The 14522-nt window shown below is 43.8% G+C and overlaps 1 protein-coding gene across 1 annotated transcript in view; it reads right to left on the reverse strand.

Moving 5' to 3' along the window:
* The window catches only part of GPD1L (glycerol-3-phosphate dehydrogenase 1-like), a 66837-nt gene extending 55578 nt beyond the window's left edge, over positions 1-11259 (reverse strand). The window contains exons 1-2 of the mRNA XM_008583715.1: positions 11239-11259; positions 10106-10215 (exon numbers count right to left, since the gene is read on the reverse strand). Coding sequence (XP_008581937.1) covers positions 10106-10215; positions 11239-11259 — 131 coding nt within the window. The remainder of the gene's footprint in view (positions 1-10105; positions 10216-11238) is intronic.
* Between the last annotated feature and the right edge of the window lie 3263 nt (positions 11260-14522).

Genomic DNA, 14522 nt, shown 5'->3' on the forward strand with positions numbered 1-14522 from the left:
GGGTTGCGATCCGTTGCCGGACACGGAAAAAAAAAAAAAAAAAAAAAAAAAAAAAAAAAAGAGGTGGAGGGAAAAGAGGGACATGTGGTCAGCAGAGTAACCCATGGTGGACTTTAACACAGAGGACCTGACTGCATTCCATCCTGATCCATGACGTGGCAACACAGCCTAAGTGATTCATTTTCAAGAACGGCTTAGCAAGGGTTGCTTGACTAACTTGTGGTGTGATAACCCTTGGAAGTACACTTTCTCAAGGGTGACTTCTCAAGATGGGGGCTGGTCACCTTGTTCTTTTCACTTCCTGGTTCTTCTTCCTCCTCAGGACTTCTGGTGGACCTTTCTCGCAGGCTTGTCCTGAGCCCACTTCTTTCCACCAGAGGAAAGGGGACAATAAATGCCTTATAAGGAAGTAATAAAAACTTATGCGATGTTCAGGAAGATTGTACACTCCATAGTACTCAGTCAATGAGGAACTGGGAGAGGGACTTGCACACTAGGGAATAAATTGCTTGATGTAACCATTCGGGGTGTGACTGGTTCATCAGACACCAGATCTTGCAAGACTGCCATTAAAGCCTCACTTCGCCATACCTTGTGTCTCCATGTCCATCCTTTGGCATTGGACAGTGAGGGCATTTCTCACACATGAGAAGTCTCAGACACAGCAGAGCTTCCTGCCCAACACTCCGATAACCGCAGACCCACAAGTGAGCCCAGGCAGGCCAAGAACCACCCAGCTGATCCAGAGACTTGTAAGCAGAATAAATGCTTATTTTAAGCAGATGAGTTGGGGGAGGATGGCTGTTCGGTAGCAACAGCCGATGGATGCACCAATATGGCATTTTTGAGGCTACTAAAGGTAACTCCAAGTAATTCTGGATGAAGCTATTGGATCTGCCACTCAGGGATGGGGGTGGGGTTAGTATCAGGGTTGGGGGAAGGACTGTTGAATTCAATTCAAGGATTAATCTAGAAAGGAGAGGAACAAAAGATTCCAGTGCCTTTGAGGCCTAGTCTTGTTCTTTCTAAATAACTTTACAATCTGTTTTTTTGACATTAGAATTTAAAACACTGTATTTTTTTTTATGTTTTAACCTATTTGGGTACAATCTCATGTATGACTGAATGTTTTCTTTGCAGTCCACCTTTTATCATTTATAAAAACTCAAAAAGGGGCTGGCCGGTTAGTTCAGTTGGTTAGACCCTGGTGTTGTCACACAAAGGCCAAGGGTTCAGATCCCTGTACCAGCCAGCCACCCCCCTCCCAAAAAAAGAAAAACTCAAAAAGTATAATCCATACCCAAAACTCCTTCATGGCTCTGAAATGGTACTAGAGGTGTTTGTTACATGTGTTACCTCTTCTGACCAATGTGAAGGAGCAACTTCACTTTCCCTGTGGATCTAATAGACGAACAGGAGAGTTCTGGAGGAACCTGAGTGTTTTGAAGGGACCAGAGTCTACTTGTAAGTAACATTCCCTGGTCTAAAAAAATGTGACTGGCCAGCAGAGGGTGAGTCCAAAAACATGCATAGATATATTAGAACTGAGCTTAAAATAAATGTACTGAGTACAGTGTACAAAGGTGGTTTCTGTGTGATTGGTCATGGTTGGGCCATGCTGGTGGATCTCCCCACGTTTTAGCAGGTTGTTGTGATACTGTACAAGCACAGTCAGGCATGGATCTTTTAATATCTCTGGGTCAAGAGCATGTGCAGCCATTTCCACGTCTGGCCCATCTACAAAATGACAGGTGGGGCAGATGACCTTTAAGTCCCTACGAGGTCTATTGACTGAATCCAGGAAGTGAGGAATAGGTACCAGGGGGACCCCCAATGCCTGAGTGCTACCCACACACACAGCACCAAATGATACTTGGTCACTTGTGCCCTTTTCACCTCCCGTGGTCCTTCTCAGAGTGCAGAATGTCTCATCTGAGTGCTAGTATATTATTACCATCTCTAGTGCGTGCTAATTTCCCTTCACAAAGTATGAAGAGGCTTCAGGCTCTGAGCCTTGGCAGGCAGGAATATCTGGTAAGAATTTTATAACACTAGGGCCAGCCTGTGGCTCACTTGGGAGAGTGTGGTGCTGATAACACCAAGGTCACGGGTTCGGATCCCTATATATGGCTGGTTGGCTAGCTCACTGGGGAGAAAGTGGTGCTGACAACATCGTCAAGGATTGAGATCCCTTTACCAGTCATCTTTAAAAAAAAAGAAAAAAAGAATTTTATAACACTAGGGCCAGCCTGTGGCTCACTTGGGAGAGTGTGGTGCTGATAACACCAAGGTCACGGGTTCGGATCCCTATATATGGCTGGTTGGCTAGCTCACTGGGGAGAAAGTGGTGCTGACAACATCGTCAAGGGTTGAGATCCCTTTACCAGTCATCTTTAAAAAAAAAGAAAAAAAGAATTTTATAACACTACTTTGTTTTCATTCTACTGGGTTTTGTTTTGTTGCCTTCTACTTGTGATATTTATTATACTGATACAAAATTTTCTTTTAAGGTAAACTTCAAAGAAAGTATAGAAAGCAAATAATATTACAGAAAGAACCAAAGCCATAAGAGTGATGCCTGCATAATGGCAGTTTAATCCCATCCCAACTCTTCATCTTGCAGATTGAGACACATGAGGATCAGAGTCACTGTGACCTTACACTATACAACCAGGTATGGCCCCCAGGTGGGCCTTCCTGGGGAAGGGGTTGGGCAGCCTTCTACACAGAAAGAAAGTCCCTGGAGTAAAAGTCAGTAATCAGATAGTGGCAGAATTAGGAGGGACTCGGGTCTGCAGCAGATGCCAGTCCTGGGTCTTTACACAGATGTATAAAAGTCACATTACCCATGAAATCATGAATTGTCTTAAGTCTCAGGCCTCAAAATATATACTAATTCACAACTTCCACAATGCCATGCAAATGAAACTTAAAAGGCACTTGGGGGGGGTTTTACTTGATATGCGATCTTATTTAATCTTTACAGCAGTCCACAAGAGAGGTGCACAGTATCCCCATTTTACAGACGAAGAAATTGAGGCTTAGAGACATACCTAAGTTACCCAAAGTCATGCTGTTCACGTAGAGTCAGCAGTTCAAACCCAGATCTGTCCATTTCCAAAGCCTTCACTTTCTGCTAATTTATATTTGCCTTTGGGTGCAGGGGAAACAAGGGAATAAAAGCTGGCAAGTCCCTGCCCTCATGGCACTTGGAGACTAGTGAATAGAGACCGACACTGTTCCAGCAAGCACACGAAGAAATGTAACTTCATCAAGGTGACCAATGTTGACACGTGGCTATGTTGAAGTGTGGCTAAGGCTGAACTCTGAAGGCTGAATGGGCTTTACCTGGGGAGGGGACTGGGGAGCCTTCCTGGCAGGAGGGCCACTGGAGCAAAGGTCAGTAAGAGGCTGTGACAAACAAGAGGTACTGCTATCTAGAACCTGCACTTCCAGGGAGGAGGGAAAAGGTGAAGGGAGAAGGAATAAGAGAAGGGGGAGGAGAGAAGTTGAGGGAAAGAGAGAAGATAAGGTGACTGAAGGGAAGAGGGGCAGGAGAGGCAGAGGAAGGAAGGAGGTAGAGAGAGAGCAGGGGTAGAGGTAAGACAGGCGCAGGGAGGGCAGACACAGCAGTGATCTGGTGCCTACCAGGTGTCAGGCACTGTTTTTCTTTTTGAGGGGGTTAGGGAGGGGGAACCCTGGACCTTGGTGTTATCAGCAGCACGCTCTAACCAACTGAGCTAACTGCCCAGCCCCTCAGGCACTGTTTTCAAATACCTTAACCACATTATCTGTTCTAATATTACTACCCACATTTTTACATGAAGAAACTGAGGCCCTAGTTCATGGAAGAACAGAGATTCACACCCCAGGCCACACTCTGCTCTACTGCCCTGTCTAACCTCCAGATGGGCAAAACCTCCCCAGCTAACCCATGAGCATTCACTCTCTGTGATGGGCTTCTCACCCCTTCCTCTCTAAAAGGTGTCATTATAATCAGGCTGGGGACATGCTACATCAGCCGAGGAATAGGCACCTATCAGTTCAGGCCCAAACTCCACAGAGTTGCAGTGACCCATGCTCCTTCATGGGGCGCAGAATCATCTGAGGCCAGAGGACCCTACAGCCCATCCCTCTGTTTACCAAGGAGGTAACTGAGGTGCAGGAGAAGATTTATCAAGGCTGCAGCCAGATTCTGCATATTCCTCCCCCCCTCATCTCTCCCAGAGCTGATCCAGGCTATGGTCCCATGTTCAAGAGGGTGGTCAATTGTGGTTTAAATAACATCTACCTTTTCACTCATCAAAGCAATACATGGCAGAAGAGAAAACAATACCACCCAGGGAGAACCATGTTAACATTTTGTATAAATCTTTGCAGTTAAAGGGCTTTTCAAGTACCATCAAACGCCAGAGTATTAGATGCAAATGTAAAAGATAAAGTATTTTTAAAAAAGATTCAACTAGGTGAATGTTTATTTGATCTCTGAATAGGAAGGCTTTCTGAGCTTAAAATCAAAGAAAACACAGAGGAAAAAAGATCAATGTGAACAACTCAAAGAAAAGGAGGGGGAGAATGCCGAAAAGGCTTTCTATCAAAAGTCACCACTGAGGAAAATGCTTCCAATAAAATGATACATTTAACAAGCAGCAGGACATAAAACTGTACATGCCATGTGCTCATGTGCAATTAACAAACACATAGCACCTCACACCCACTTGGATGGCTACTATCAAAAACACATAAAATAACAAGTGTTGATGAAGACGTAGAGAAATTGGAACCCTTGTGTACTGTTGCTGAGACTGTAAAATGCTGTAGCCGTTGTGGGAAATGGTATGGCAGCTCCTCAAAAAATAAAAAATGGAGCTACTATATGATCCAGCAATTCCACTTCTGGGTACCCAAAAGAACTGAAAGCAGGAACTCCAACAGATATTTGTACATCCATGTTTATAGCAGCATTACTTACGACAGTCAAAAGGTAGAAGCAACCCGTGTCCATCTACAAACGGATGGATAAACCCGTGTCTATCTACAAATCAATGGATAAACAAAATGTACATACATTGTACGTACAAACAAATGTACATACAAGGGCCAGCCTGGGGCTCACTTAGGAGAGTGTGGTGCTGATAACACCAAGGCCACAGATTCAGATACCTATATATGGATGGCCAGTTGGCTCACTTGGGAGAGCGTGGTGCTGACAACACCAAGTCAAGGGCTAAGATCCCCTTACCGGTCATCTTTAAAAAAAAAAAAAAAAAAGAAATGTACATACAATGAATATTGTGGAATATACTAAAAAGCATATGTACTTCACAGGGCCTGGTTTTCCAAAGCCTTGCAGTTTCAAATATCGACCTTGCAAGGACAGGAAATTTCCCTCAGGGCTTAAGTCTCTGTTGCATGATAAGGATGGTGGCGCAGCAGGTTGCTGGCTCAAAGACATACTAGTTACTGATTGATATGTAAAGATACTGAGAAATTGCTGTTAAGAAGGAATGTTTGCTAAGATCAAACTTGTTGATAGGACCACTTAATTGCCTTACTGGAATGTCATCTGGCTTGTTTCACTGAAAGTTACCAGCCTATACTGTTAAACTATAACCCCACCTTTGTTCTCTTCCTGTAACTTCCTGGTCTGAAAAATAAATGCAGGAAGAAAACCCCAATTTGGCATTAATTTCCCAAGGAAGGAATGCCTCTCTCTTGAGGGTTCCAGGAGATTCACCACTTTGGGGCCTCTCACTGCTCAGTAAAGATGGGCTTTGAGTAATCCTTTCATCTCCGTCACCCAGAGGAAGTGGGGTGACAAATCCGTGGGGGGAGAAGCAACGCAAAGCAAGAGAATATTATTCAGCCTTAAAAAGGAAATTTTGACACATGCTACAACATGGATGAATCTTGAAGACATTATGTTAAGTGAGTAAGCCAAACATACAAGGGCAGATAACATATGATTCCACTTAACATGAAATGCTTAGAGTAGTCCAATTCATAAATACAGAAAAGTAAAAGGGTGGTTGCCAGGGACCGAGGGGAGAGTGGAAGGAGGAATTGTTATATGTATTTTACCACAGCTAGAAAATAAACCTACACAATTGCAAGAAAACACACAAGAACTAGTATAGTACCAGTACGAGTTCATGTACCAGCAACCAAAGCATCCCTGGGAGCTTATTGGAAATGCTGAACCTTAGGCCCTCCCCCAAGAACTGCTGAATCAGAATATGTCCTGTAACACGGTCCCCAAGAGATTCACGTGCACATTAAAGAAGTGTTGATATAGTAGATACTCAATAAATATTGTTGAATGAATACATCACTTTCTTGTTGGTAAGATTACAAGCGTATGTTATTGTATTATTCATATTTTTCTATATTTTCCAAATTTTACGTGTATTATTTAAATTTGCTTTGATTCTGATTATAAATCATTCCCATCTTCTTAGATATTTTAATAGACCCCCAAATCCAAGCAGACAAGTTTCAGCAGGTCCCAAGGCCTGTTAACCAACTGGAAAATAGAAACTAGTGGAGATAACAAATCCATAGATACTCCCTAAGCTTTTTTTTTTTTTTTTTTTTGGTGGCTGGCTGGTACAGATAGTGATGGAATCCTGGACCTTGGTGTTATCAGCATCACGCTCTAACCAACGGAGCTAACTGGCAAGCCCTCCCTAAACCTCACTTTAGCCAATACTTCTTTCCATCTTTTTTCAGAGCAGCCAAGTAGGAGCAGTTTTGGGTGAGCCACACCTCTATTAGCCTGTTCTATAATGTCTGTCCATAACATGGTCAGCCATGCTATCAACCCCCACACACCATGGAAAAAATGTTCACCAGAGTAAATGGGGGAATGGTCAGTGATGAATTCATATCAGAATCAAGGGCATAGGTAGCAGAAGACCCTTCCCTACCCCAACTCAGGAAAGCAACCCACAGGGTCCCAGAGAATGTCTAAACCTTACATATTGCCTTCAAAGACCATCACTGTTGAGCAAGGATGGCAGAAAATCAACCTGTCCCCAGTACATCAAACAAGCATATTCTACATCCTAGCCCAAGCTTTTCGGATAAACACATCCTGTAGGCCCATCTATTAATAGTAGAAAAGAACCATATAGTACAAATTCTAACAGCACTTGGCACCTGCTCTCTCTTTAAATTATTGACACAATAATTTAAAGACTATACACTCCTGCCCTGTGAGAATCACTGGAAACTATTTCCAAAGTGGGAACTGGCAGGACCTGTCAGGCAGGACCTCACAGATGGGCTCTACTTTGGTAGAAGTAATTATAGTCCAAGTAGCAGCAAATTAAATATTAGTAGTATTAAATTTGGTAGTTGTAAACTAGTCCAAGCTAATGTAGCATAGATGCTGCCAGTCCCCATCCCAATACCTACCCCCAGCTTGCCATCATGGACCCTAGCACTGTTTTCTGCCAAAGCTACTCCCTTCCTCAGAATCCTTCTTAACACAGAACTCTATGCAGCCACTACCTATCAACTAGTCAGCACTTAAGATGAAATCTATTTGCCATCATTCCTGGTCTTCGTTGTGAGGATCAGAATCCCATTACCCAATGTCACAAGAGTTCATTATAAGCAGGTTGCCATAATATTTATTGTTTAAAACAAGATCTTTTGGGGAATAAAAGGATATGCTATTAACAGTTAGACTGGGACAAGTATAAACCACTGACCCAGGCAAATGTGAATGTGTGGTCACCTAGTTATATGATAATGAAAACTTATCCATAACGATTTCTAACATTTATATAACATTTTACAGTTTTCAAAGTATTTGCACATGCAGAATCTCAACAGACAATCCATAAGGGTGAGAACCAAGGAGTCCAGTCTATGTAAGGCAGTTCCTATAACTGGGTGGATCCATCCAAGAAATCCAAGTTATAAAGTTTCAATCTAATCTTAGATAAAAGAAGTTTAGATGTTTGAAGATATTTCCATCAAGCTGGGGTAGCTACATGAATTACTCATTTCATCCTGGGGATATTTCTGTCCAGAAAACCAGTGTTAGGGACATAGGTCAGAGTTGTCCTTCTCCAGGGCTGGAGAAACACAAATTCTAGTCGTTGGTCCTTTGTAGCCTATAACCCACGCAAACCACTTCCCTTTGTCAATGTCGGAAAAACCGGGTAGACCATGCAAATAATGAGGATGCAATCTTCTTAGGCATACACATGCACCCAGAGAGGCACTCTGGCTGTAGTGATGAGAATGAGAAACTGTTTTGCTATCTAGGACAGTGTTTCTCAAAATGAGGATTATGCAGATACTAAAGTAAATAAAACAGAGGAGAAAAGAAGATAGAGTTCTTCACCCACAGTAACATTTGCTACTGTGAAACATTTGTTTCCAGACATATGTGCATAGTCCTGGTTCTTGATGTAAACTGTTATGTCAGTTAGTTGAAAGTCAAAAAGAGTTTAAAGCTTTACCTGTTAATCTCGGAGTAATGAATCTCCTGATTAGGAGATTAAGAATTAGAAAATGAATCTCCTGAATTCACAGACTGGAAAAGTATCTGGCCTAATTCACACAAAAGCTTGAAAAGTGCTAATTAAACTCATTAAGGTTTGACTTCTCTTGCTCTTGCTGGAACTCAGCTACCAGGTAGGGAAGTCCAAGCTGGCCTGCTGAAGGATGGGAGACATGTGGCCCAGTCACTCCTGTCACCTGCTACCTGCCAACTGCCAGACAGGTGAAGAAGGCCATCCAGGACCAAGAGTCCCCACCAACTGACCACAGCCATATGGGTGAGCCCAGGCTAGACCAGTAGAAGACCTGCCCGGGTTAGTCAGCCTAAATTGTTGAGCCCCAGAATCATGAGCTAATAAATGACTGCTGTTTGAAGCCATTAATTTTCAGAGTAGGTTATTAGACAGCAATACATAATTGATTCAGTTCCCTGCTCCCAACTGTGGAAGGGACTGAGCTGCAAAGCAGAATGACAGCAAAGTGCCACCAGTATAACCTTAAGGGAGCCCAGATGACTTTTAGTACACTTAGCTTGGTTCTTGACATCACCAAGCATGGGCGTGGGGGAAGAGAGGAGACAGAGGAGAAGGGTGACCTGGATAGTGAGGACCCCAGAAACCAATGCAATGCCCACTTACAACTGTTGAGAGACTTACGGACACCACTCGGCCTGTCACAGAGAAGACTTAGTGGACATGTGACTTTTGTATGCAAAGGGACCTGTCTTAGAAAAGAGCGGGCTCGGCCCGTGGCTCACTCGGTAGAGTGCGGTGCTGATAACACCAAGGCTGCAGGTTCGGATCCCATATAGGGATGGCCGGTTAGCTCACTGGCTGAGCGCGGTGCTGACAACACCAAGCCAAGGGTTGAGATCCCCTTACCCGTCATCTTTAAAAAAAAAAAAAAAAAAGAAAAGAGCGGGCTCATCTAGATGTTGCTCTGAGATTAATAGGTAAAAGTTGTAGGTGACAAATTTTTAGCTCAGAGATAAGATTTTTTTCTAACAATTAATCTGCTAGATTAATTTTAGATCATTTGCCTTAAAAATAGTAAACTATGATCATCTGCCATGTCTGCAGGTGCAGAAGAGGTACCTGCTTTGGAGGGAAACTGAACATGATGACTTTTAAGGCCTCATTTCAATTTTATTTCTCATAAGTGGAATATTAGTTAGATTAGACTGTCATTGGGAGGGTACATACTCAACATTTTTATGACAATAATATTTGTCCTCAAGTAAAAGTATGCTTCTCACTGAAAATGGTAAGAATTTATAGAAACATAGTCTTTGCAGTTAGAAGGTTCTGAGTTTCAACTCCAACCTTACTGACTGTTGACCTTGAGCAAATTTTCTCTAAGTTTCAACTATATCATCTAAAATAGGTATAAAAATAGTACCACAGGGGCCGACCCCGTGGCGCACTTGGGAGAGTGCAGCACTGGGAGTGCAGCGACGCTCCCGCTGCAGGTTCGGATCCTATATAGGAATGGCCGGTGCGCTCACTGGCTGAGCGCGGTGCGGGCGACACCACACCAAGGGTTGCGATCCCCTTCCCGGTCATGAAAAAGACAAAAAAAAAAAAAATAGTACCACAGAGGCTTGTTATAAGGTTTTTGTTTTTTGTTTTCCTGCTGGCCAGTAGGAGGATCTAAACCCTTGATGCTGGTTGTTATAAGGTTTAAGTGAAGTAACACAAGTACCTGAAACACAGAAAATGATCAAAGAGGCCTGGCCTGTTAGCTCGGCTGCTTACAGTGCGGTGTTATAACACCAAGGTCAAGGGTTCGGATTGCCACACCAGCCAGCTGCCAAAAAAGAAAAGAGAAAAAGAAAAGAAAATGATCAATGAGCGGTAGCTGTTATTTTTATTATTCCTCTTAGTTGGGGAAGTGGAAGGGAAGAATAAAAGAGGTGAGGGTTAAGAAATGAAATGTTAAGATATGAAAACTGAGAATTCCTGACTCATTCCTAGAATAGTACTCATGATTTTATGCTGATCAAGTCGAGAGGTGATGGAAACAGGTGATTAAATATTACTTTTTTTTTTAATTGTGTAAGCTTTCTCACCCTAGCACACAAGAGAACTCTGAATCTTTTCCCAGTTCAGCTCTAAGACATCCTATCATTAAACCCTCCCGCCAGCTTCCAAAGCACAGGTCTGTCGGTGCCACCTGTCCACAGGGAAGGGATTATTTCTGACCATAGAGGAGCTAAATTACAGTCGCTCAAACTGTTTCTGAGCTCTTGGTGTAAGAAAAATCACAACGGAAACTGAGCAGCACAGACAAAAGGTGCCAAAGGTGCACAAAGGGCCAGAGCCCTGCGTTGAGCTGGTCACACAGACAGCAACAACAAAAAGACAGTGACATGCCAGCTTAGGTCATCAGTGCAAAGTGGCCCAAAGCTCTCCCTGACCTTTATTCCCAGAGAAAATGTGAAAACAAGGGCAAGAGTGTGGTGCTGATAACAAGGTCCCTAACAACAAAAACAAAAACAAAAACAAGGGCAAGAAATAAGGCATCTCCAAAGAAAACTCGTCCAGCTGTGTATCAGTCACTCTCATTTTGGTGGGGTTTTTTTTTTTGGTCTTCTCTCCCATCTTCTGCCTCTACTCATTGGCCAAGCTCCAGCCCAGTCCATTTTGTGACTTAATGACAGCTCTGGTCCAGGATGATGAAACTAATAATGATAACTACAGCTGCCATTTACTGAGTGCTAGTTACCATGCACTCTCCCTGGATCATCTCGTTTAATCCTAAACATAATCCTAGACAGCAGGCTCCAATATTATAAGCAACGATTCTTAGAGAGAAGTAGTCTGCCCAAGACCTTGGAACTGCCAAGTAGGGAATCAGGACAGAAATTCAGGGAGTCAGATGCCCAAGCCCCTCCGGACACCACCATACCACTCTGCCTCCAGAGAAGGTTGGGGATGTTTCTGAACATATGGTCCCTACCACAGAGTAAAAACAGCCTTGAAATTTTAGAACTTTATCTTGTACTGTCTTGGTGATGTTCCCAAAGTGTTGGTAGAGAAACTGTTTCATCTATAGAGGAACCTGAAATCTTTTGTTTTACCAAGTCACAAATCACAGGGCCATGAAAAGTCATGCGGGTTAGGAAGTCGCTCTCTGCAACCCCAGCAGTGGGCAGCACAGCAGGGCTCAACTGGATGCACGAGGGCCCCTTTTCTGGTCTCTTTGACCTGTCAGAAAGGAGGTTCCCAAAGGACGAGACAAGGGCATGTTATACAACCCATTTACTTTCCCACTCACATCTTTTGTGGCTGAAGCTCTCTGGCAAGCCAGCTAGATTCAGTATTCTGGTAACTCAGCGTAAGGGTCATAGCTACCTTTAAGCTGTGAGCTTACAGGTGACAACACCTTTATTTACATAAGGGCCCTGAACTACTTCAAAGTCCCAAATGTAAATATTGCTTAAGCAATTTTACATTCCTGAGGTGAAAACAACATTTGGAAGGTAGGTCCATCTCTTGGTGATCTGTTTTTAAACTGGCAAAAGGCTAAAGATCTTAGTGAAAAATCTATCCCACACTCAGGGAATATGAATGAGTCAGCAAGTCTAGCTTCAGTGGTAGTTCTGAGGGAGGTGGTCTTTGGACTACATTTTAAGAACTACTGTTCTTATCTTGTGTCAGACAATCCTCTATTACACTTTGTATTACTTTTCTTTTTTTGGCAGCTGATGGTATGGGGATACAAACCCTTGACCTTGGTGTTATCAGCAACTCTCTCTAAACAAGTGAGCTAACCCACTAGCCCCCACTTTATATTACTTTTGATCTTATCTTCCAAGCCCTTACCTATCTCAGACCTGAAGGTAGTTGCTTAAGGGCAGGGACGTGTCCAGCTGTGTCAGTATCCCGGATAAGACTGCAGTATCTACACGGGGCACACTCTCGAAAGTCTACTAACCAGAACTGATCACCCAGTGATCAGCCTTTGAGGCCTCTCCGGTTGTTTTCAGTTCCTGAGTTCCTGAACCTCTCTGGGGAGGTCAGCATCCTCTCTGTAGGACTGGAGTGGCTCAGCCCACAAGGCAGTGGCAGAGAAGCCAACATCTGTTCCTGTCTGATCCCATAATTAATGGAGCCAGGCAGCCAGACCAAACCATCAGCACATTTCTCAATTGCTCAGCTTCAGTGGCACTGGCCAAGTGCTTCTCCATTTCCCTGGGCTGGAGTGGGCAAAGAAAACAGTCAAGTACATCAGAGTGAAGAAGCCATGGGCAGGCAGCCAAATCCTGGTGGGAGGGGGTAGGAGGTACACTTCACTACTCTTGCTCCAGACCCAAACCCAGTGTGACAAAGCTGTGCTACTTCTGCACCTTGCAAATTAGGAAAATGGGCTGTCATCTGTAGAATTTTTACAGAAGAGAAAACTAACATTAAAAGAACATGTGCTAAATGGATGCTTTTCTAGTGGCATAGCCAAACAGGCAGCTGACACTTCACTTAAGTGACCTTGGGATCAAACTGGCAAAGCCAATCTGAAAGTCCAAATGAAGCTCTGCAGCAGATAGAAACCAACTCCATTAAATGTTGGGAAGAACATTTCGGTTTTGGTTGAAAAAAGCAGCTTACAGAAAAGTACATAGTACCCTACCTAGTATTTGCGGGACAGAGGGGGACAGGAATATATGTAAACATTCACTTGCATCTGATAGAATTTCTCCAGAAAGTACAAAAGAAATTAGTAACACTAGTTTTCCTCCATTTGTACCTGGGGGAGTAAATGTGGATGGAAGATGTTTCACTGTTTGGGTACCTTTTGGTTTTTAAAAACCATGAAGGTATTACCTAATCAAATATAATTGCAGGTGGGGTTTTTTTGGCAGCTGGACAGTATAGGGATCTGAACCCTTCACCTTGGTGTTATAACACTGCACTCTAACGAACTGAGCTAACCGGCCCTGATTACAGTTTTAAAAATTATAACGAACTGAGCTAACCGGCCCTGATTACAGTTTTAAAAATTACTTTTCAGACATTTGTCTACTTATTTAACATAGGAGTATGCCAGGCACTAGGATAGATGCTGTTCTCAGAAGCTGGGTGGGAAGGGGTGAAACAGACAATCAAATGTTATTACAATGCAGTGATAGAGGTCAGCAAAAGGGGCACAGGAAGAGGCCACTGGCCTTGCTGGGATGGAAAAGTGGAGAACCAGGTAAGGTTTCCTCCATGAGATACTTTCTGGAACACATCTTAAAGGAGTAAGACTAAGGCCAAGTAAGTAGTACCAACTGTTGCAGCAATCCTAGAAGCCTCAATTGTGATGCGTGTCAGGCCACAGAAAAACACAGGTAAACAGAAGCGTAACTATTCTGTTCGAGTCCCTCGGGTGTGGGAAAACGTGCACAGCAACAGAAAAAAGCTTGAAAACACCAAATGCTATATTCCACCTCCTTCTTTCCCCCTACTCCCCCACTCCTCTACATTCCCCCAACACACCACTGAATCCCACTGCGTAAGTGTGATACAGGGTTCTAGAAGAGATGACACTTGTCAAGTGCTTAGAAGAGCGCCTGCCACAGTGTTTATAAATGTTAAAATCAAATAAAGTCTAGAGGACATGTGAGCTTCGCAAACATCTCCCTAGAGAATTCTCAACGCCCCTGGGAGCGCGGCCTGTTGAAACTTGGACTTTCTTTCTGATACAACGTTACTAAGATACTGGATATATCAGAGGCGGATACAAGACGGGCACCTTGAAGGGCAACGCTGGCGACCCTGGTAGCAAGAGCCCTGTAGCCCTATCTCGGTTTCCCCAAAGCCGAAACTACAGTAAGAATGCTCGAGCCTCCTCCAATTCCTCGACCTCAGCGATCGGCCATGGAGAATGGAGAACGCCCTTGGATGTTGCGCAAAGCACCCGGGCGTGGCGAGCAGGTGGCCTCCGCGCGCCGGCCGAGCGGTGCGGAGGGCGCAGACAGGTGGCCGCTGGTGCGCGACGTCCTCTCCGCGCGGCCCCCCGCGGGCCCAGCG

This window comes from Galeopterus variegatus, unplaced genomic scaffold, assembly GCF_000696425.1.
Source record: "Galeopterus variegatus unplaced genomic scaffold, G_variegatus-3.0.2 Scaffold99, whole genome shotgun sequence".
Taxonomy (NCBI): domain Eukaryota; kingdom Metazoa; phylum Chordata; class Mammalia; order Dermoptera; family Cynocephalidae; genus Galeopterus; species Galeopterus variegatus.